This window comes from Drosophila yakuba, chromosome 3R (assembly GCF_016746365.2).
Source record: "Drosophila yakuba strain Tai18E2 chromosome 3R, Prin_Dyak_Tai18E2_2.1, whole genome shotgun sequence".
Classification (NCBI taxonomy): Eukaryota; Metazoa; Arthropoda; class Insecta; order Diptera; family Drosophilidae; genus Drosophila; species Drosophila yakuba.
In genome coordinates this window covers 9,419,475-9,443,009 of record NC_052530.2, presented here as the reverse complement: position 1 = coordinate 9,443,009, position 23,535 = coordinate 9,419,475, and the positions used below count along the sequence as shown (strand labels likewise).

At 43.1% G+C, this 23,535-nt stretch overlaps 1 protein-coding gene across 6 annotated transcripts in view; it reads right to left on the bottom strand.

Annotated features, from left to right (window-relative positions):
- LOC6536119 (homeotic protein antennapedia) overlaps positions 1–23,535 on the bottom strand; it is a 102,941-nt gene that overhangs the window by 4,653 nt on the left and 74,753 nt on the right. For 2 of the 6 annotated variants that reach the window (XM_015192088.2, XM_015192086.3), the window contains 4 exons: positions 8,503–8,749; positions 7,641–8,420; positions 7,192–7,230; positions 6,832–7,057 (listed from right to left, as the gene is read on the bottom strand). In XM_015192088.2, the coding sequence (XP_015047574.1) occupies positions 6,832–7,057; positions 7,192–7,230; positions 7,641–8,264 (889 nt within the window). In that variant the 5' untranslated portion in view covers positions 8,265–8,420; positions 8,503–8,749. Of the gene's footprint in view, positions 1–6,831; positions 7,058–7,191; positions 7,231–7,640; positions 8,421–8,502; positions 8,750–12,634; positions 12,709–23,535 lie in introns of all 6 variants that reach the window. The other 4 variants (XM_039375311.2, XM_039375312.1, XM_015192085.2 and 1 more) reach the window with 4 other exon arrangements.

Sequence of the window (23,535 nt, the reverse complement as noted above, 5' to 3'; positions counted from 1 at the left end):
TGCCCCCTTCCCCTGCCCCTCCGTCGTCCACCAACCGGGCACACACAATTACATTAGCGGCAGCTATTGGCTGTACGTGTGTCGGTTAACGTTTAAAGGAAATCATTAAAATAATTGCTAACAACATTTTATGGAATTCGTTGAAGCAGGAAAAATTAAAAAGCATTATTTAATAGCTGAAAAAATTCTATTTTATAATGCCCACAGTGAATTATTATATTGGCACCGATTGCTTTTTCATCACACACGCGCTACGCTGTGCGGAACTATAAAAACGGCCAGCATCGTGCGAGAAATTGCAAAAAATGCAACAAAAAATCCTAGGGGAAAAATCAGGAAAATAATGGGACTCTAGGCCTCGGTATTTAATATGTAATAAATGTTAAATGGATTGTTGTTTTTTCTATTACTGTGAAAGAAAGATAGAAGATATTTCCAATAATTGTTTATTTTTGTAGCACATTTTCAATCCAGTTTTAATTCGTAAACAGACAAAATGGAATGGAATTACTGCTAATAACCTCCAAATAGATGACTTGGCCCCAGGTGAAGGCTATATCCATTCGCAACTGCAGTTGGGTGGTCGCTGCAGCACTGGCAGTTATCTTGGCCAAAAACACACTCGTCATGCAACAAATACAAAATGCATTTAGCAGCAAGCAAAACGAAACTTAAACAAGTACAAGCCGTCGAGCAAAAAAAGCTCACATCAAATGCGAGTAAATGTTTTTTTAATTGCGGAAATTACAGACAAACGCAAGCCGCCGCAACAAAGCTGGAAAATTATTATTATTTATGATCGTAAGTTGATAAATTTTTCATTCAGCTGAAGAGTGTTCGTGTGTGGCATTTTGTAAAAAACAAGACGAATACCGGTGCTTGATGTCACTTTATTCTCCCCGCTGTTCTGGTCCGAATCTGCCAACTCATTCGATGACTTTGTGCCAACTAAACAGAGGGGTTAAGGGAGGGGGCTTCGGCGAAAAATTGAAGTGGGTGCTCCGTTCCAGCGAAAAAGTTTTCCTCCGATTTGATTGTTTTGCATATTTGACGTATTTTTTCCGTCGCTAACTTTTCACTTGATGTTTTTCACAACCTTCGGGGAGTTTGCCCAAAAGGAGCAGGAATAAATTCATCCCGAAATCCTTCTGAGGTTTGATGTCAGCTATTTCACTTTTTCCCTTTTTTAATTAAGTTCAAGAATTTTTGTTTTTATTCTTCGAGGTAAGAGCAACAATTAAATATTGCCATTGACCATTTGATTATTTGTATGGCAGTCTTTTTTAATTTCCATCTGGATGCCCTTTTACATCTGGTTATATTCTCAGGAGACCTGACAACGTTTTTAATTTGGGACTTGTTAAGCACTTAAGAGGGTTAAAAATCGACGAAAGTTGACAAAAAATGGAGTCCAAAATCAAAGAAGAGAGGAACTAAAAGGATCGCCAAGGAGTTGACTTGGGGCTTATAAATGCATTCATTTCAAGGAAATGTGTAGGGGGACCTCAAACTTTATTTAGTTATCGTTTAAACAAAAGCAAAACGTGAACTGGAGGGGAAACGAAAAACTATGCGCGCCATCTGATTGTTGTTGCTGGCTATTCTTTTTTCGGCCGCTCCGCTTTCTTACCACCGTTTCGGTATCCTACACTTAAAAAAGTGATGGTCAAAACTAAAATGTATTGTACTTAAACTGCGTAACAAAGCGTTTCTTATTTATTTACTTTATTATTTACTATAAATAAGGCAAATGCGGCAGTTCAAGAAAGAGTTCAGAAAACAAAAGATGCGCTTTTCCCAGTGCATGCCCTCCATTCCCCCATTTTGGATGCTCACTGGGGCCATGGCTACCCATGTCAAAACATTTGACAGCTGACTAAAACACGCTATGCGAGAAACGCGAGAGAGAGCAGGCATTCAGTCAGGCTTATACTTATATCAAGTATCCCTGAGCAGCTGAAACTTCCTTCTCTCTCTCCCTCTCTCCCTCTCTCTCTCCCTCGCTTGCCATCCCGCTCTCTCTAATGGCCGCTGGCCGGCAGCCATTGAAACATGTGGCTGACACTGACGACGTCAGGATGTTGGGGCGGAAACTGGAGAGGATGCCCTTGTTCAATAGGAATTAGGCTAGTGGGCCTGGGTAATCGTAATCACAACTATGATGAAAGCAAATGGGAATGCAACTCAGTTTCAAACGAGTTATTTAAAAAAAAATATAAAGCATTATCACAAGCAGAACTAAAACTTCCAAAGTGCGCAAACATTTAAAAATCATTTCAGTACAGCCTAATTTTCTATCTTTCAAAACTCTTTTGTAATGATTTATAGTTGCTGTATTCGTTTAATTAATTATTAAACGTTGTATTATATATTTTCTACAAGTTTTGTTTACATATACATGTATACGAGTCTTAAAAACAATTTTACTTTGGAAAATGTACTTAAATGGTAATTTTCCCCAATTGAAATAATTGCAAGGTCTTCAACTTCGGGACCTGCCGTCCTTTCTCCCAGTTCTGTGCATAACCTCAATTAATATTTCCTAACTAGTTAGGATATGCCTGCATTCCTATTCCGCCATCAGATACATTTTAAAAGGAATCGAAACGCCGAACCGCGACCGCAGGAGGCCCAAGAGCTTCCTCACTTCATTGCTGCATGAATAATATTCGTAATTTGTCAAAAGGTTGGCCAAATCCCAAAATACAAAAACAGCAGCGGCCCCAAACAGAACAGAACAGAACAGAAGATGAAGAAAAAATGGAATGCGAAAACAGAGCTGCGATTGAGCCACATTCGGGATGGCCCCGAATGCCTCTCCCATGTCCAAAACTGACCCATCTCCGAGTGCTGGGCCCCCAAGGACCTTTGGCGAGCTGTTGCCATTATTTTTCGCTCCTCAGCTGGCCACAAAGCCAGGGCGTGGGAGGGGCCGGGGGCGGAGGCGTGGAGAAAGGGGATGGTTCTGCCAAAATAAAAGCGAAATTTCCTCTTCGCATTTGCTGCGCTTTATTAAACTTTTCCACCCAGTGCTACAGAATGTTTGTGTGTCTGTTGTGGTTTGGAAATCCCCAAAGTTCCTGTGTCATTTTTTGTGCTTCACGTTGCTCAAATTTTTTGACAGACCCTGTCAGAGCAGAGGGGTGAGTTTTTCTATATGTATGCGAATATATTTAGAAAAAATCTTCACGCACTTGGCAAATTATCTTTTGATCCGCCCGCTTAAATTGCCAGCGGCACAAAAAAGGTGATGGTGTAGTGATTGCAACTACGAAATACCCGGTATCCTGTTTTTTATCCCTAAGTAGGATATATTCCCGCCAAGTAGTTTGGTTCATACAAATATAAGCTAGTAGAAATATAAGATAAAAATTCAAATATAAGATAATTGCATAATAAATGCAATTAAAGAAGAATACAGCCTTCCACAGCTACAACGGAACTTCGGTCTAGGGTATGTATGGCAGAGGAAAATACGTTAACACAATTTCACTTTGGGTGGACACATCTAAGCCGGGCCAATCGTCTGCCTAAGTAGTTGTCCACCGACCCCGTCCGCCGCCCACTGTCGCTCTCGTGCCATCGAAAAGTAGTTTGCGCGCAAATCCTCAAGTTAAGCAAAACTCTCCAGGACATTAAGTGCAGCGCCAACAGACAACAAAGTCCAAGGATGGAAAAGTTCGCCCTCCGCTCCGTGGAACCCGGCAAATGCCAAACGGATGATGGCCGGGATCAACGTTTTACCAAAGCCAGAGCAAAAGTTTTTCCAGCAGACAACGTGCAACTTTTTGGCCAGCGAGAAGTTCTTTTCATTGTCTTGAACCCCACTGACAGCTTTCAGGGGCAGAGGAGTGGAAACTGTCGCTTATAATGCGCACAATGAAGTGCACTTTTCCCGCTCGTCCTGGCCAGAATTGAAAAGTGCTCAGCTTTGGCTCTGCTGGCATAAATATTTCCATTTTGTGTAAGCGAGAGATTTCCCCGGCAATCTCAGTGAATCACAATGAGCGCTTCTGACAGCGGCAATAAAAAATGCATTTACTCGACAGCAACTACACCAAACTTTAGGTACCCAATAAATGCACTGTTGCCAATTTAAATGGTCAATCTTACTCGCTCTATAGGTTAAAACATCCTTTTTTAAATATTATTAATTATTCTATTTAGCACATGGTAAAAATTACCACAAACACTATTTCACTATTTGAATAATATACGAGATCTAAGGGGTATGTGTGGAAATGAAAGCAAAGGAGGCCAGCCAAACACTTGTTGCAAAAATTTGTTGACTGTCGCTTTAATTTATGACCCAAAACTCCAGCATCAAAAGGACTTGGCTTGGAGTGCACTCGCAGCGAATTATCAAATAGAAGAAAGACAAAAAAGGGGAACGAGGCGGAAATCGAGCTGAACTTGGTAAATATCCAAACAACATTAAGTCGGGAAAGCCGACTGAAGGGCCACAGAGTTTCCAGGTCCCATTGTGCTGAATGCCATCATGAGTTACAACTTAATTGAAACGAAGCTTCGTTTCCCCACACTTCTTTAGCATCGGAAGACGCGGAGCAGACTCTTCTCGCCTTGCCCAGTCACGATCGGAACCTTTGTGGCACCTTTATCTTTTTATTTGTTCGCCTTAGTTGTTGCCTAATGCACGCTTGAAAAATGTCCAGGCGTTAAGTAGTTGCAATCGTGTTACAGTGGAGTTGGGAATTGGGCGAAATATATAGGAATTTTATATAGAAACTATTGGATTTTGCTGGCTACACAGGGGCTTCCTAAACTGATAACAGATAGCCATCTAATTGGAAAGTTAACCAGTTGCTCTCAGTACGAAAAGGTATATTTAAAATGTGTGTATGGTATTCATCCACTCAAAATGTAATTATTATTATATCAGAGTCCAGGGGTAACTGAAACTTTAACCCAGACCAACCCTAGCCAATCCCTCAATGTAGATCTCATCCATTTCGCCAGGCGCCTGAGGCCCTTGGGCAATCTTCGATTATTTGTCCCACTGTCTCCGAGTTTTTATGGGCTATGCAAAATGCAAAATGCAAAATGCAGCGAACACGGAGGAGGAGGAAGCGCAGCGCAGGCGAGGCAAAAACCTAAGCAGAAATAAACTCGTATGCATTTAATCATCGTAACTTAAGCCCGGGATCATGTTGTGGCACAGTGAGAATGCCGCAGTTGCCGCCGCGGGAGATGCAGACCGAGCTTTGGGCCAACTCCAGCTTTAATTCTCCAGGCTCCTTCCCCCTCATCCTCTCTGACCGCTTAATTTTTAATAAAAAAGAAAAAGAAGCAAAAAGTCCAGAAAGGAGTGTATAATAAGAGAAAAGAGGGGAAAACTTCATGTCACCGCGGAGCCTGCCTTCCATCGCGTTATTTTTTGAGGCGCGTTCTTTTTATTTTTTGCACCGCCGCGCAGGATGGGGGAGGGGATTAAGACGACGAAGTGGCCACTGCGGAGTGGTGCTATGAATGGAGCCTCGGCGTGTTCTGGAGATTAATAAATTGATGGCATCCATTGCACATAACGTGTAACTAATGGCGCTCATCAATTCTGCTTTACATCTCAATCTGGCTTTGGCGAAAAAATACAGCCGGCTACAAACAAAAAACCACAACAGCATCTAGAGTTCTGGGTACGGGTAGAACTCCTTGGACTCCGCAATGACCTGGACAAGCGAGCAGGTCGGCTGGAGGGCGAGGAAAAGGAAAAGGAACCGACCACTTGAGGACTGCTTTCACTTTCTCCGTGGAAAGTGGCGTGCCATTGAAATTCTATATTTGGAAAGGACTTGCCTGCCTGTCTTTACACCTATTTTGCTGGAAAGGCGGGCATCCACATCCCCACTTATGCAACATCCTCTAAGCCCAGAGCAGAACCACATGCAGTCTGTCTGCTCTACTTTCCAGCTACATTAGTTACGCCTACGGTTTTCGCAAACCTTTTTCTTGCAGGATTTCGAACTATTGTCAATTTGCATTAGCTGGCAGGACCGCCTCCTGTGCTGCGATCTTCTGGGCAAGCGGAACCCAAGGAACAGCTATTCCGCCACCTCTTTCGTCTGCCGTCTTTCATCTGCCTGCATTCATCGATTTTCGGATTTGGGAAATTCGCAAATTTGAACAAATGTCAGGTATCGGGTTGTCTTTGCAGATGGATTACGGTTGATGTCAAGCAATTGGCCAAGGCAATAAAGTGAAATTACCCGGACGTGTCAAGGCCAATGCAACGCATTCAAGAATATTTAAGGTAGGAGTATTTGCACGAAGCTAAAATTTACAAATTTATTTGAATCTGTTAAGAAACTGAGAAATATTTCGTTTATTCCATCTAAAGCTAAAACTTTAGTTTGCTTTCTTTGAGTCAAACAAATTATTATTGCATTTTATAATGCAGTATTTCAAAAAACAGAAAATACATAATACTTTCGGGTTGAGCCTTTTGCTTTAAATATTTTTTCGAATTTTAACTACACATTTAACATGTATAAATGCGTACTTCTTTTTGGTCTGCTTGACCTGCTTGACCTGCTTGTATGACTGCTTGCGTATTGATCTCGCATTAAGCAGTAAACACGCTATCAAGCAGGGGATTTCGACTGCTTTGTACTGCATTGCTTCGCAGCACGAGGCTCGCTGTAAAAGTTATAGTATTATTAACATTAAGGTAATACAGCTCTAGCTGTTGTATGCACAGTTAAGATTCTAATGGGAACTACGACCAATTCTAAACAGGGAACTAACTACTTCAACCCACTACGATAAGAAGAAGAAAAATTCCACTTAATACGTTTCGTGGAATTGTCGATCACTTTCCTTGACACTTACCAAACTGACTTCGCATCCAGGGATACAGTGGAGACGGCATCCCCGAGGACTGCGAGTTCGGGTTTTGGGAAGGAGGCGTGTGTTGGCCAGGATGTCCCTGGTGCATCTGTGGAGGACCCTGGCCCTGGTGCATCATGCCCTGAGGTGGGGCGCCCACCGGCGGAACTCCCGACTGCTGCTGGTACATGCCCATGTTGTGGTGGTTCTGATGGACCTGCGTTTGAGTAAGATTTCAGATTAGTGATATTGCTATTTCAGAACTATATCTTTAAACCATAAACCAGAAAAGAGGTTAGGTTTTAGCGGATGTTGAGGTAGGTGACTAGCGCCATGTGGACTCAATCTTACCTCTGTCACGTCGGGAACTCCCACGTCCGTGTATCCCAACTGCAGGTGCGAACGGCAAAAGCGGCATTAAAAAAGATGGGAAAAGCGTTAAGTGGTTGGCGAGATATGCGTGTGGTGAAAGGATTTCGGTTTGGGAAATTAGTTAAAATAAGCAAAATGTAACCTTAAATGTCCCAGGAGAAAGGAAATAAAAATGTTCTAATAAAGAAAGTTTCATTGCCCTGTGTTGTCAAGAAATTAAGGAATTGGGTTCATGTTCATGTTATAGAAAGCGAAAAGAGTAACTTGTTTTTATTTTTTATACAAATTTTAAATTCCTAATACAAAGCATTAAAGCCGATCATTTCGAAGTGTGCCAATAAAAAATATAAATAAAAAATGGTTGCCCCAAAGCCGTGTGCCTTAACCACAGTAACCCATCAAAGGTACAACATAAGATCTGTGCTTACCTGCGCCTGCGGATGTCCCATGTGATGGGGCAGCGTCATCTGGGCGTTCATATGGTGGCCGGACATCTGATCCACCAGCGGAGGGGATCCGCCCTCGGGAACCATGCCCAGTCCGCCGACGGCCGCCTGCAACTTGCAGCTGGCGTAGACCACGGGCTGCTGTTGTTGCTGCTGCGGATGTGTCACCTGTTGCGTCACCTGCGGCAGCTGCTGCTGCAGTTGCTGGGGGGCCTGCTGCGCCTGCTGTTGCTGCTGGTTCTGCGAGGGCTGTTGCTGCTGCTGCTGTTGCTGCTGGGGCACACCCAACTGACCGTTGGTCTGCGCCTGGGGCATGACCCCGCCCACCTGGCTGGAGGGGCTGTCCGGGCGGGAGTAGACCTGGTGCTGCTGCTGCTGCTGGTCCATCCCCTGGCCATTGTAGTAGGGCATGCGATCGTAGGGCGGGAAGCGCGGATAGGGCATGTTGCCCTGGTGATTCGCGTTCTGGCTGTAGTGGTGCATCTGCTGGGCGTCCAGGTCGGTGACCCCGTTGCCCGGGTAGTGGCCATGATGCATGTCCGCCCCCATGTACGAGTTGGTGAAGTACGAGGTCATGCTCTCGCAGTTGTTTGTACTCATCGTCATTGTGGCAGCTTCCTCAGCGTCTGCTGATCCCGCCCCGAGTCCTGATCCTGGAGTGAACGTGATCGTGACTGTGATTCTGCTTAGTGGCTAGTGACTGTGGTGCTCCTGCCTCCCTGTCTGCGTGCTTTTAGCTTTCTTTCTTATATACAAAGTAAACTGGATGGTAAGAAAAACCCAAATTAGAATATTGCTTTGGATTTGTGAAAGAAATATTTATCCCTTATTGTAGCATACTCACCTAAATTTACTTTGAACACTTAAGTACAATGTACAGTTGCGTAGCCTAGTCTTAGTTAGTGTGTAGTTGTGATGTGAGGTATAAAATGATTTCCGCTTTGCTGTTCCTCTATTTGCTGTCTTGGCCAAAAATGACGAAATTAGCCCCTCGTCTCTCGATTTGGTAAAAACCTCGTCTCCTTGGTGTTCTTTGATCCTTAAGTAGCCTTATCCCCTAGTTGGTATTCCTCAATTTTGTTTTTGAAACTCTGTAAATAAATTAAGGCGAGATTTGATTTTATTTTTGGTGTGCTCATCTCAAAGTATCAATGTATAGTGAATTTGGATGTGGGATTTTGGCGATTTGATTTCACATGTTCCCTAAGATGGGAGAAACATGTGGAGTTCGCATATAAATTGTTTCTTGCTCGCATGGACGAGTTCTTAAAATTATTTCAAAGTCTCGGCATTTGCAAGCGGCAAGAGTTGGTAGGGTGTGTAAATTCTGCAGATGTTTCTTTCAAGATTACCGATTATCTTTCGGCATATTGATTGCCAGTGCGAAACCCGAATTAATAAAATAGAAATCTTAAAAATGTTTCATAATAACCGATTTGTTATGTTGCCATGTTATACAGGAATTTATACACAACAGTAAGCCCACTGACAACCCTGCAGTCGCCGTTTGATTCAGAAAATTGGACAAAGTCAAGCCAAGATGACATCCTGAAATGTCCTCCGAGAACTTTTGTAATCCCCAAACCATGGATCTTCCACTGGCATGCGATTGCCCCCGTTTTCCCCGCTCTTGTTCTTGACAAGCTGACAACATTCATTGAATTTATGAATATTAAATCAATTGTGTTATCCCCTTCTGACCTGACATCCTTCCGGTCAAAGTGATTTAATTTCCTGGCTCATTATCACGAGTCTCTGACCTCATAAATCACAAAATTGCCCGCTCCAACTCCAGTTGGACGATAATCCAGACAGAAAGAGGGAGACGGAGAAACACGTTCCCTGCCGCGCCATGCATATTCACATGTCGTCCCGCTTGCTCCGAATTGAGTCTGCGGTGATGGTGACAACCCTGCCGAAAATCCACAGCTAACTAACGGTAACTTGCTGTCGGAAATGAAACTTCCCCGACTTCTATAAAGCACGAAGGTCCAAACAAAAAAAGGGCATAATAAAATAAGCGGAATGGTAAACTTTAAAGTATTTCAGTTTGGTCCCCTTCCTCTCCTTGCATTGTCTTCGTCCTGCATTCTCTGCGCTTCCTGGTTCCCCTCCACCCGCCACTTTTCCTGGCATTTCCCTTTTGTTAACGAAATAATTTTCTTGCCTCCGACGCTGCAAAAGCCAAAAGCTTCCCTTTCAATTACACATTTCCCAATGATGGCGATTGAGCGGGAGTCTGAGCCTCGGGATGGGCAAAATGGCGCGAAAGGACAATGGGTGCGGCGGAAGGAAGCGTGCGTTCGTGGTTGTGTGTTGAGTGCTCTCATTGTGTACATATGTGTGTTTATGTGTGTTTGTGTGTGTTTGTCGAGGGCCAAACGGATGCTGGCAAATCGCTGGACCCTTCCCCGATCTCTGTCTATATCAGACGTGTGGGTGGATAAGCGGTGGGGCGAGGGGTAGAATCGGGGGCCAGAGCCTTGGGGTAGGCAAAGAAACCCACTCAAGCACAAGCGAGATGATAATAATGTCTGATGTGTGTTTTGTCTGTTCTTCCTGTTTTTGCCGCTGCTGCGCCAGCGGGGGAGTGGGGAGGAGTCACATGCCTGCTCGGTGTATGATTTATGTTCGTCTGATGTGATTTATTCAAGCGAAGAAATTGCTCAAATTTGATTTGCCGTAAATGATTTTGCAGGCGTAAAGCGAATATCATTGAGTTTTCCACAAGCTTACAACTTTAATAATTGCATACTTATAAAATAATCCAAAAACAATTGTACTGGTTACACATTTATTCCTTTATGCATTTTATTTGAAGAATGTAGGTGAGTCTTACAAAAATGTTTATAAATCTGTTTTCCGCAGTGGCGCAAGATTAGCAACAAATTGAAGGCAAAGTTTGTAATAAAAAGCGATCCTTCCATTTAAATCCATCACAAAATTAAAAGCAACTCCAACGCCACCTAACGATAATTCCAGAAACTAACGCATTTACATGACTATTGGCAAAGCTTCGTCAGATTTGACAGCCTGAAAGTATGCCACGTATAATGAAGGTCTGGCAGCGCCATCTACCAGAATGTCAGCGAACTGTCAGCACTCAAATTGAAGTTGACGGCTGGTACAGTGGAGCCCATGCATACAACTGCACCAACACGAACCTTGGTATGCATACCAAAAAAGTTAGAATAAACTATAAATACACTTGTTTTATGGTTTTGAGATCTTGTAATTTGAATATCTGCTAACTTATCAACAAAACATTAGTGGACTATAAATAAATTTCCACTATGTGTAAACTTAGCATCAATCTCTAACAGTTTTTAAAAGTATTTTATTAATTTATTTTTTGCAGGGTATTATTAGAAATTGGCAATTCAAAATAAAATCATATAGATTCGTCCCACTGTGCAATGCCATTGCTCGTGCATTTAGGTTAAGCCGAGACAGAAACCATAGTTTTAAGCCCAGCCCACTTAGCTACGCACACACTCGCAGTGGACACACTTCTGCACACACAAATGCACAAAGTGCGCATGCCATATGGGCAGACCCGTTGCCAGTTTTAAGCCACACACCTCGACTACTGATGGTCCAACCCATAGCGGATCAAAAGTAGATCCGTTGGCCAAACGGAGGACCAATGGACGGGTTATCCATCACTCACTGCGGAGATTTCACCCGGAATTCCGTTAATGAGCACATCAACACATTCCCATCCAGCTCATCCACTCCCACGCATGCGTCGTCCCTGTCTAACCCATGTGTCCGGAACCGAAATGAACACAAATGAAACGACATGAATGACTTCTTTCTTCGGCCATCAACTTCAACTTCAGCCTCAGCCATTTTGATTTGCGACTGCCATCGCACAGTTCAACTTAAGGGGATGAATACTAGGCGTTCGAAGTATTTTGGAAATGGCAAACCTATTTCAATGTATACTTTTTTGGTATCTCGGTATCAACTAGACGTTTCAATGTATACTTCTATAGTATCTCAGTTGTTTGAGTTTGGTTGGAAAACGCTTTGACAGAATCAAAAAATATTAAATAGGTATTTCAATGTGTAGTTAGATTGAAGTATCTACTCTACACACTACCAGACTTTTAGGTCGCACTAAGATAAGGCCTTCTTGCCTTCTTTAAATACCCTTTTTACCATTTTTTTTTTTATTTTAGTTAGGTTTAAAAATCGACTCTACCCAATACCAGACTTTTAGGTCGTACTAAGACTTTAAAGTCCATATGGAGTTAAAATTGACTTCTTTCAGTAACTTTTCTACCTTTTTTTTGTTCATTTTCAGCTGTTAGACGAAGGCGTCGCCCGTCAACTGTCAGTTCATGTTCTCGTTCTGGTTCTTCCTGTTGCCACCGCTGCTTGAGTTGCCATTGTTGTCGGCATCATTTGAAGAAAGGCGTCCGAGAGGAAGGCAACAGTAAACCCATAGCAGTTAGTGCGTCTCATCTTCAGGTGGAAAGGGGGAGGTGTTGTGTGCCGGGAGGATGTCTCTCAATTAAAGCGAGTCGAGAGAAGCGTTCTGCTCGGCTGCTTCGACCTCTGCCGGCGGCTTGAATTGCTGTTTTGCATTTTATTTAAATAATAATTGGCTTGACTAACTTTTCGCAGCGGCAGGAATGTGCAGAGGGGAAAGTTAGCAAGACCTGGAAACGTGGGAGGTGGAACGCATAGCAGTGGCCTTAAAAAGATTACTCTTTCCAATTAAGGAAATCACACAAGAAACTCTTCGAAATGGAGGCGCTATTTGAGAAAGTACTCGAGAATAAATCAAAGATTCAATAATTGCCATGATCAATAGTTCACTAGTATTTAGAACCGTCGACTGAAAACTGCTTGTATGGAGGGATTTATTGCATATTGAAACGTATTTTATTTTATCAATGACCTTGAAACCAATCGTACTCAATCCGTGTCTCACTTAGAACATATATACATATATTCAATATATTCACCTGAAGAAGAAGACCGCGAAGCACGTGCTCTTTAAGGGTCCGAAAAATGCCAGAACAGTTTATTGTGCCATCAACTAAAAGAGCAAATAAATTTTTATTACCACTATAAATTTCAGGCACTTGAAGCAGCCCACCAAAAACAGAGGCAAACGTAACCCAACAACAGAAAAAAAGCACGAGAAAACCCTACAGAAATTGTACAGAGGCGTATGCCCAAAATTGTTAAGGGGCATCATCAAGAAATATGTTAAGGGTAAATGTAAGCATTCGAATTACAAATTTTAAAGTGCTGGATACCATTGTGCTGGAAGTATTTTACCCCTCCAATGCGACGCCACTGTGCTGCAGGCCATGGTCAGGTTCTGGCTCAGCCTGCAGGAGGCTAAACCCACGCGATTTGGCGACGTCGACCAGACAGAGACGCCAAGAACAAGAAGTCGAGGGAAAGGAGGGAAAGGAAACCGGCGATACGGAAAGAGGGGGATTTGGAAAGGGGCATAAAGAGCGGGCCAGGGCCCATCGATGAGGGGTCTTCGAGGACGAGGCCTGCATGTTTCTCACATTTATCTTACTGCGAGTGCTGCGTTTTATTGCGATTGGAAATTGAGCTTGTCAACGCGGCAGCGGGCAACGCATGGCTAGTTATCGAAACCAAAGGCGGGGAGGGGCGGGAGCCCTTAAAGTGCGGACGGGGGAGAGGGGTACGAGCTACAGGGACAGCTGGTCGAGTTTTTGGGTTCCTGGTTCCCTGAGATAATAATAAAAATGTCACTCTTTGGCGATTCTCCACGTCTCTGCCGTCGGTTCATAAATATAGTGCTGCACTAGAAAAAGTTGTTAGCACTCCCATTAGATTAAATACAAGATGTTAAACGAATAAAAATACGCCATCCAGTTTTGAAAATTAGAAATGTTTTTAAAGTTCTAACATTCGGAAAGAGATTCGGAAGAGCTGAAAATTTAATGTGCCGTACTTGTTACAGTGGCGTGTCAACTGTTTTTCCCTTTTCTGTTGCATTCACATTTTGGCCATGATCCTGGCCAAGTGGCAGAATAAGGCATTTTCCTGGGTATTTAATTGGCGCATATTTAGCATTTACTAATGGACATGAGGCACAGTGTGAAGGCACCTGCCCCAAGTCAGCGGCTCCCGGGGGAATAAGAAACGGGAGGGGTGGAGCGAAAGGAGGAGGCTCAGACAGTGAGCACACACAGAAATGGACAATGACAAGAGCTGATAATAAATCTAATTGACACATTTGCAATGGTTGACTCCCCGTTTGCAATTCCGCCGAGAGATCGGGCGAGGATCTGGATCCCAGATCCGAGATGCGAGATGCAATTAAAACTGCAACTGCATTGCTAATGATCGTGGCAACTCTCTCCGTCTCTCTCCGTCACAATTGCGAATTGTGTAAGAAAAAGCTGGAACAACTTGACAATCTACACGCACACACGAAATACATAAATTTCTGCGATCATATCGAATCATCGATCAATCGGGCGCTGCGGACAGCCATCGATGGACCGTTCCTGCCGCGATAACACCGCAGGACCTCAACCGCCGCTGTCTGCTGCTGTCCACACTCGACGCACTTGAGGCACTCGGACCACTTGGCCACTTGGCCACTCGAAGCTCCTAGAGATCCGATGCCATGCCAGTGACATCCATCCATGTTGGACTTCATCTGTTGCCGTTGATTGGCAGGCAAACGGCGGAGAAAAAAGCTGGTGGAAATTGATTGGCAAAATGAAACATGGCCAACACATTGGGCTCATGTTTGCGATGGCAAAAATGCCTTCATTACAACGCGCAATGCGTAAAACGCAGGCCACGCATGCGCATTGCTTTTGGATGCTGGGATGCTTGGATACTCGGATGCTCGGATGCTCAGATGCTCAGATGCTCAGACGGTCAAATGCTCAGATGCTGACTCCTCACGCGATCCTTGGGATCCAATCCACTATCTCCGTTTGTCACCGCAAAGCCACTCGTTAAGTGCAGTGGTTGGCTCTAAAATATATTGTGCTACAATTGAATTGTTAAGTGCCTGGCCATCGGACCACGTTGCGTGTGAAAATTATAATTTCCTGACCAGTTTTGGTTCCAGGGCTGCTGCTGCTGCTGCTGACCCCAGCAAACAAGAAACAAGAAAAAATAAATAAATACATTGTATGTAAAAGGAAAAACACAGAAAACCAGCACAGCAATGTTGTCAACAATTTGCAAAGGTTTTTATGTCGCTGCGGTATCGCAATCAACCACGCGTAGAAACATTTAAGTGGAAGGTAATTAAATTTCGTTTTATGACCACTAGCCGTACAGAAACGAAGGGAAATTGGTTGCGCCACGAAAATAAATATTGTTTAAGCGCGGAAAGTGAAATTAGCTGAGCTACAGCCAAGGGAAAAAGAGTTGAAAAGGTCATCAAAATTGGTTGTTGGCAAGGCGCAAAATACCGATTTCTCTCTCTGATTTCACCTCGAATACTTTAAGGGAAAACTCTTCGCAAGAACCTGTCCTGGGAGACCCCGCTGGTTTGGTTCACGAAAGTCAGCGGGTGTCAAAGGTGAAAGTGCAGTGCTGCAATGGTGCAATGGTTGCATAAGGATTGACGCAGATGATGCAACACCCGAAAAGGACCTGGTCAGGTAACCGCAATAAAACGCACAAAATTCCCGAACTCCCTGCCTTGAGCACAACAAAGAAAATAGAGCAATTAACCTGGCCTACGTGCTCTGGGTTTGGACCAGTCTCAGAGTCACAGGCAACTCTGTAATTTGCTTAATTGCCTGTTAGCGGCAAAGATTATCTAGACTTGCTTTTCCGAAAATGCGAAAATGTGACCCACGCAACTGAGGGACTTCGCTTCGATCAATTGCGTGGAAAAGTCACAAAGTCAACACGTAATGTTCCTTCCCTAATTGAGGCCAAACAGCTTTGATTAATCAACTACGCAGCAATCTATTACACGTTGAGTTTATTTGGCCAGAGTCATCGACAATCTATCAAAACGATCGTTTTCGTAGATTTGTGTGTTCTTAGACTACATTAGCGCTTTAACTCCCTAGAACTACACACATTGAGGCCTTTAATACATTTTACCAACTTAAAAACAAGTAGCTTCTGATATCGTTTTGTTGCGGTCTTAACCTTCTTCGATTATCTGCCGTCGCATTAGCAGTGTCAACTTCATCTGCCGCCATGTGCTCCCGTTTCATACTTTATTTACTTATTCAAATCGTTGAGATTCCCTCCCTCTGACCCACTACCACTTTCCCCGCTCTCCTTGGGAAGCATTCAACTTTGCCGCCTGACACTTTTGTGACAGCGACAAAAACTTTTGTTCTATTTTCCGCAGAACAGAACAGAAACGAACAGAAGCCGGCGACGAGAAAACCCCCGACAGCCAGGCAAAGCAGGCAACATTGCAAAAATGCTAAAACAAAAGGCTGGAAAAAGTCTATATGTACGAGTATAAGACGTATCACCCCCCAACTCGTGGCGAATGTCATGACAGGCTCAGTGACTTCGGGACCCGGCAACCAACTGAATTGCTGACTAACAGCCTGTCGCGAAATATGAGTCCATTTCAGCAAAAGAGATACCGCAGCGGAGCGTACTGCGATTCTGGATACGGTGGGTAATCGCACACAAGTGCGAGCTTTGGGGGATTTTACTAGGTTAAAGGTTCTACGTTTATCTAAATATTCGATCGAGCTTAGGTTTTTTTTCAAAATATATAAATGTAAGAAAACATTTCTTACTTTCACAAATTAAATTCTTAGACAATCCAACCATGATGACACTCAGAACTGGTAAGTTATATTCTATATTCTAAGTCTCTATAAATTGGAGACATTATTATAGTTTTGTAACTTAGTTGTAACTGAAATTGAACAAAGTAATTTTATTTGGTTCAAACTGTTCCGAAAACAGTCCAAAAGGGCTGCCTGGTGACAATGATGATGTTGCCCCAGGGCCTGTCCCGTAATCCCCAACTGAATCCTGCTGCCGGCTTTCGCACCACTGTGCGTGCACGTGCTTAAATACTTTGGCATTACCCACCGCCCACCGCCCTCTGTCACTCCCCTGCCCCACCGCCCATGGAAGTCTTCGGGATGTGACACAAAATGCCGCCATCGTCGCTGGCTGTCATCATTGTCTGCTTTAAAGATTACACAAAATATTTGTAAAAATACAAAACAGAACAAGGGGTCGCTGCCGCGGTGCGGGCGGGAAAATAAACTCGGAGCTTTACAAAAATAACAACTGCGGAGGCAGAGCCACAACACACAAAGCGAAATCAAAGAAAAACAACGCAGCAAAACGAGAACGAGAACGAGGAATACACGAAAATATTTACAAAATATTTTCCACTTCAACGAAATGGAAAACGCGACCGCCCCAGTAGCCGCCATACTGCCACCTTCTGCCGCATAGCTTCTGCCTGCCTTGAGTTGACTTGGCTTTTGTCTGCCCATTTTCCCATTTCCCATTTCCCACTTCCCATTGCGCTCCACTTCTTTTTGGGATGTCTCGCAACGGCTCGTTGGCTCTTCTTTTTATCTCCAGTGATGCCAGGACCTTGGACTCCAATTACTAGAGACTGATGTGAGTTGAGATGTCCCAAAAGTTAACTAATACTATTAAAAACATTCAGTCCGATAACTTTACATTACTTTTTGTTGCAGCTTAGAATACTTTTAAGTAGTTTAATTACTTGTATATACATATTTATAAATGTACTTAAAGCTGAAGTGGATTGTTTTTGAAAATGCCAGCTTGCCATCGCTGTTTCTCACCGCTTCAGATTTGGCTTCAACTTTGCTGCGGCGCCGACTGCCAACGAGCGTGAAATGCAGCAGCAACGCAGATGCAACTGCAGCAGTTGCACATAGCAACAAGAAAAGCGGGAAAAGCGACCCGAGCAACAACAAATTGCTTAAGTGAACTTGACTGAGAAATCAGCGGCAGGAAAAATGGGGAGCAAGAAGATTTTCGCACAAAGTGCGACAAAACGCTACAGCAAACGAAAGTTGAGCAAATTATATAGATGGATCTGAATAGGTCTGGCACACTTTTTTTATAAACATTCGAGTGTGTCTACATATGTGCATAGACTCATAATTGGAAAACGAGTTTATATTTGATTTTAGGTTTTCTGTTGTCTGGAGTGAAGCCTGAAGAGGAATAGAACTAATAAAATGAAACAGTAACTAGAATTAAACATTTTTAAATTAACTTTATCTGGCATATCAAGAGATTGAAGTTGAAAGTCAACAAAAAACAAAAAGAAGAGAGTAGTTTGCTGTCCACAAAACCTTAATGCTCATCCTGGGTTAATCCCTTTCGGAGCACATCCCCCACACATTGCCCTCGGGGGACTGGAAACTCGTCCTCGTCCTCGGACTCGCCATGATATGATAATTACATGGCGCCACAAAATAGAGCCCAGGGAAAAGTGGAAGTGGAAATGGAAATGTGAAATTCATTTTCATTTAGCGCTGGCCGCAAACTTCAACGCGACCACTCAAAATATGAAATGGAAAATGTGTGAATATTTTATTTGCTTTCAGCCAAACTCCATTTTCCCTCCGAGCCAGATTGTAAGGCACATGTGTGGCAGCGGCAACAACAACGAGCTATGTCAATGTTAATTTAGCCAACGCCACAAAGAGAGAAAAAAAAGAAGCCGAACAATTCCATTGGGCATTGTTAGCTTAGGCAACCTCCTACTCAACAGAAAGCCAGCAGCGGCTGATTTCACATGTGGCTATGTCAACTTTCATGAAATTAGTTGGCAACATGACGAGCTGCCAGGGAAATGTCGCCGTATCCGCCACGAACACGCCCCTCCGAGGGGCGTTTCTACAGCACTGAGAGAAAATATTGGCAACCAAAGGTTACCAAACGAAATTTGTGAAATGAAATTTGAATGTTAAATAGGTATATTTTATACCAAACTACACTCTCTCAGTCATTATTAGCTAAGCATAGTAAATTGTATTAAATTATAAAACCCTGAATACAACTCATTGAATTGCGCATTCTTCTCAGTGTTAGGCTGTAACTTTGTCTAATGCGCAGCTGACAACGGGCCACCAGCGGACACCTTGGGGCAAAGTAGTTTTCGCTGTTTGGGAACCAAAACCAAAAACCACACTGAGCCTGCGTCCGTGGGGATTACAATCGTAACCGTGAGTGAGTGCTCATATATCCATGTGCCGCACTGTACACGTGTTGCAGCAACGCCGCAAAGCACCGCAGAACGCAACAGAACGCACCACAACGACCACGCTGACGGCCCTGCCTGCTAATTAAAAAATTTCCCGCACCTCGTTACCACCCACGCCTATTTCCAGTGCTATTTTCTCCAGCCATTTAGTCTAATTATTACAAATGGACGAGGGGCAGGGCGCTAAAAGAGACAAAATGAATGAAAACTGCACAGAGAGTTTTCACGAAAATGCACTCACAAATTTATTAAAGTAATTAAAAGGCCATTTGAATGCTTAAAAACAACTCAGTTGTTACTACAACTTTTATTCTAAAACTGGCTAACAGTGGAACCTGCTCACAGCATAAAGCCTAAACATTAAGACTGCAGTCAGAAGATGTATTCAATTCTAGGAAGTTTAGATGTATTTATTATTTATATTATTAATAATGGATTCAGACTGCACGTACATTTAAAGGTCCACATTTTTCATTTTAATTTATAAGAAAACAATGGATTGGACACACTGTTCTATGTGTTGGTTCCAGTGAACTTTGCCGTTGTCTCAGGAATCTGTTTTTCCTGCATTTCAACTTTGGCGTGACAAACACTAACTACTTTGCTCCCACTCTTTTTCCCCACCCTCCCAAAATCCAAACACGAATCTGTTTAATCGATAAAAGCATTTCAACTGCAATTTGGCTATCGCTTAGTGCGAACATTTAGCAGGACGAGTAAGCAGCCAAAGGGAAGGGTAGCAAAAGTATCTAAAACTACTTTGCAGATACAATATGGTGGCAAAACAGCCCCCACACACAGAAACCGATAGAAATAACACTAGCTGAGATTTCAGATCTCTCCTGTAGCCCCCATGGGAATATTCAGCACATTTCGAAGGCCGAAAATGGGCTGTAGGTATTTATTTGTGCGTGTGTGCTACAGTAGAACTTCAACTAAGTTAAAAGGAAATTTGTAGCTGGAACACATTAAAATTTGTATTAAGTGTGTCTGAATTAAATTTGTTATGCATCCGTTTGAACTTCAAGTGAAATATGTAACTAAAATCATTATCTAGAGCACTTAAAATCATTTAAAATATCAATCAGCAGCGACGAAATATTTCTTTCCGTGCAGAAAGGAATTTTAAGATCCATAACCGAAACTAAAACTGGCCAGGCACCCAGCCGATAAGGTTAGTCCAGTTTCGACTTGGTCCTGCTCCTGACCAGCTGCCATATGGATGAATACCAAATACGGCAGGCAAAAAAAAACCATTGGAGGTGGAGAAACGAAAATGGCATTAGAACATCGTAATCGCAGGCACCACAAAAACCGGGTGGATTTTTCCTCGATTCTTTCTTGTTCGAGCCATGCTGTTCGGTTCGAATGGGAAAAACAACCCCGTCCAAAATGGGGTAACTCAGTGCACATGTACATGTATGTGTGCGATATTGTGGGGTGGTTTTCCTTTGCCGCGCTCGGGCTCAAGTTATCCCATCTCCCAGTTATTGAAGTTTTCCTTTCGCTTTTCCAAACACAAGCGGGGAAATTGCAAACGCATTTAATTACATTGTTCGGGGGTTAGGAAATGAGATTGAAAATAGTTTACTCTACCGTGAACTGTTCACTGTTATTGAATCTTTCCGTAAAGCGTTGAAGATTTACCTGAAAAAGAAGAAACGAAACATATTAAATATTACATACATATATGGAAGAGGAAAAAATAGATTATAGTTTATTTTCTATATATTCGCCCAAAGCCTATAACAATTATCCACTGCTTCTTGGTAATTTTCAGCTCAATTGGCTTCGATTCAAACCAATTAAATCATTGGCCAGCATTAATTTAGGAAAGTCACTTGCAGCCGAGAGAACACATCAACGGCAGCAAAAGTCACAAGAGCGCAAAAATTACTTAATTAGTTGGCCAGCAGCAGAAAGGAGGCAAAAAGCGGTCCACGGCAAAAGTGTAAATTGAATGAAATATTCATGCGAATGCGAGGCCCAGACTCCTGCCTTCCTGCCTTTCTGCCTTCCATCCACGGTGTCCACCAAAATTGGCAAGTGCGAATGCCAGGCTGGTGTTTTATTGAATTGAAAATCTCATTATCACCTCGCTGCATTCTTTGAATGCATTCGAGGGGGAAATCGGTGCAGGGGAACCTGGGCTTGGGACCAGTCAGGCCAACGCTCTTGGCAGATACTCGCAGCTAATTATCGTAATTATTGCAAATTTACAAATTGATATGAAATTGATTAGTGCCCCTTGGACGTGGATGCTGGACTGGGACTGGGACTGCGACTGGGTGCTGTGGATACAGGTGCTACAGGTTTCCCATCCTTCTGCTCCAAACTGGTTTGTTATGCCCAAGTGTTGGCCTCATTGAAGGTGCCGAAACGGACAGGGAGAATCTCTTTGAATATTATTTAATATGAATAAGTTATTACATAAGAGCAATACCTTAGTACTGGGAATATTGTTTTCTTAGCCTTAACAGATTTTTAAATTAATTGCTATAACTAGTCGTATTTACAATATTTATTCAAAACTGCATATGTATATCGTGACATTACAGTATTACAGCTATTCATCTGGATCCAGTTCAGCCAAAACAAAGATCTCTGATTTAATAATAATAATTTTTAAAAATTGAGAGCAATTTTTAAAATCTGTAAATCCATAGTGAGTATGGCGGCACTGTGGAAATCCCTCAATTTGTCCACTCGACTGTCACATTGTTTGCCTCCATTGAGCGGGAAGCAGGCACAGTAAATTTTCATGGCGAGAACAAATTTTTCAATTAAGCCATTAATTCACTTCGCGCCACACAAATGCAAACGCACACTGACAGCACACAATCGAAGCCACACACACACAAACACACACACACTCAATAATTCGCAGTGAGTTAAAGCCATCATCATCGTCTTTGATCATCATGAACCGCATCCTCGCCGCCGTCGGTTCTTCTGTCGCATTATTTTATTAAGCGAGCGGAGTCTCCTTCTGTTTTTCTCATCCCCATTGAAAGACCCCCCTGCCACACCCCCTCCGCCCCTTTCGCTGCGAATTCCGCTTGTTGTCCACTCTTACGCAAATTTTATTCATGTTCGTCTCCTCCGCCTGGCGTTCCGTCCCCCGTGTCGCTTCGTTCCCTGCCTCTTTAGCTTTGTCCCCGAAAGCTGGTTAAGAAGGAAATAAACAAGTTTTCGGTTTACTGTTTAAAGCAAGAAGGCAAAGGGACAGAGCCAATTTTCAAGAATTTTGATTTGAATTAATTGAAAGCAACCAAAGCACTTAAAGATTCGAATGAGCACAATTTCTCGGACCTTAGAGCTGATATTTTTAAAGATTTTTACAGAATCTTCAAGCAGGATGAGAGATATTTTTTAAATCCTAACATAAAAGAATCTAGGTCCTTGTAACGCAATCATCCAGCAATCGACCGCCGACCGTTAATGATTTTCAACACCTCTGAAACGAGCCACTGCTGGTATCCCCGCCTCTTTTACACCCCATGTGTCTGTCTCCCTCGCTCTCTGTTTTTGCTGCCTTGGTTGTCGTCGTCATATTCATATCGTCATACACCCCGTGGGTGTTCATGCAAATGGTTTACTTTTCACCTGCTTCCTTTTTGGCCGAAATGCCCCGCAAGTAAAACGGTGTATGTGTGTAGGGGCTTATATTCTGTACTACTCGTAACTATGTAAAATATGTAGAATGGATATGCGTGCCGTTCGTGGTTGCTGTTGGTGGAAATTGCATGTTATTAGCCGCATACACGATCCCTTCCACTGATAACAAAACCATATTTTATTTATTCTCCCGATGTGGCTTACTTTTTTATACGAAATTTGCGAGCTTAGACATTTTATTTGCCAACAGCCAACAACCAGCGACCCACGAGCCACGTTCAAGGGGGCGGAATACGAGTTTCGGCCGCAACAGTGTCGCAGCATAATAAGAAGACATTATACCAACAACGGTGGCAGCAACAACGGCCAAACGGCAACAACGGTAGGCGAACAGGAGCGGTGGAGATGGGGAACGGACCCCTAACTTGCGTGCTAACATGCAATTTCAATGTAACCAACCAAAAATGCAATGGGAGCGGGTGGGGTGGTGAAAAAAAGAGCCAGAGCTGTAACACGTCTATAAAGAATTGGGAATAAGTTCGAAATAGCAGCGAGATGTAATGACGAACTAAATCGCTTAAATCACAGGAAACAACACACATTGAAATTGAATATTTAGACTTCAAATTAAACATAGATTTACAAAGAAATTCAGCAAAACACAGCCTATCGAATTTTCAATTTCTCATTGCAGCTTCGCCCCCTGTTGCCTTACACATAACGAATATAACGTATACGCCACGTGTAAAGCAAACGTATCAGACAGATAACCGTTTTTCGTCCTGTATCGTTGGTATCTCAGAAAAACCCTCTTTCTACCCACCGTCAGTACGCGTGGGGGAATATCCTCTGCGAAATCCTAACCGTAGCCGGCAAAACTTTTCTGTTTGTTTATCATTAAGACATTTTACACTTTACACGGTTGCCCTTATAATCTGCCTGCTGTCATATGTGGATACTACACATACTATCTGTGTGTATAGGGTATTACGTGTATCTTCTGGGTGAGTGTGTGCGGGATATTGGCGGCGCCCGTCGCCGTTG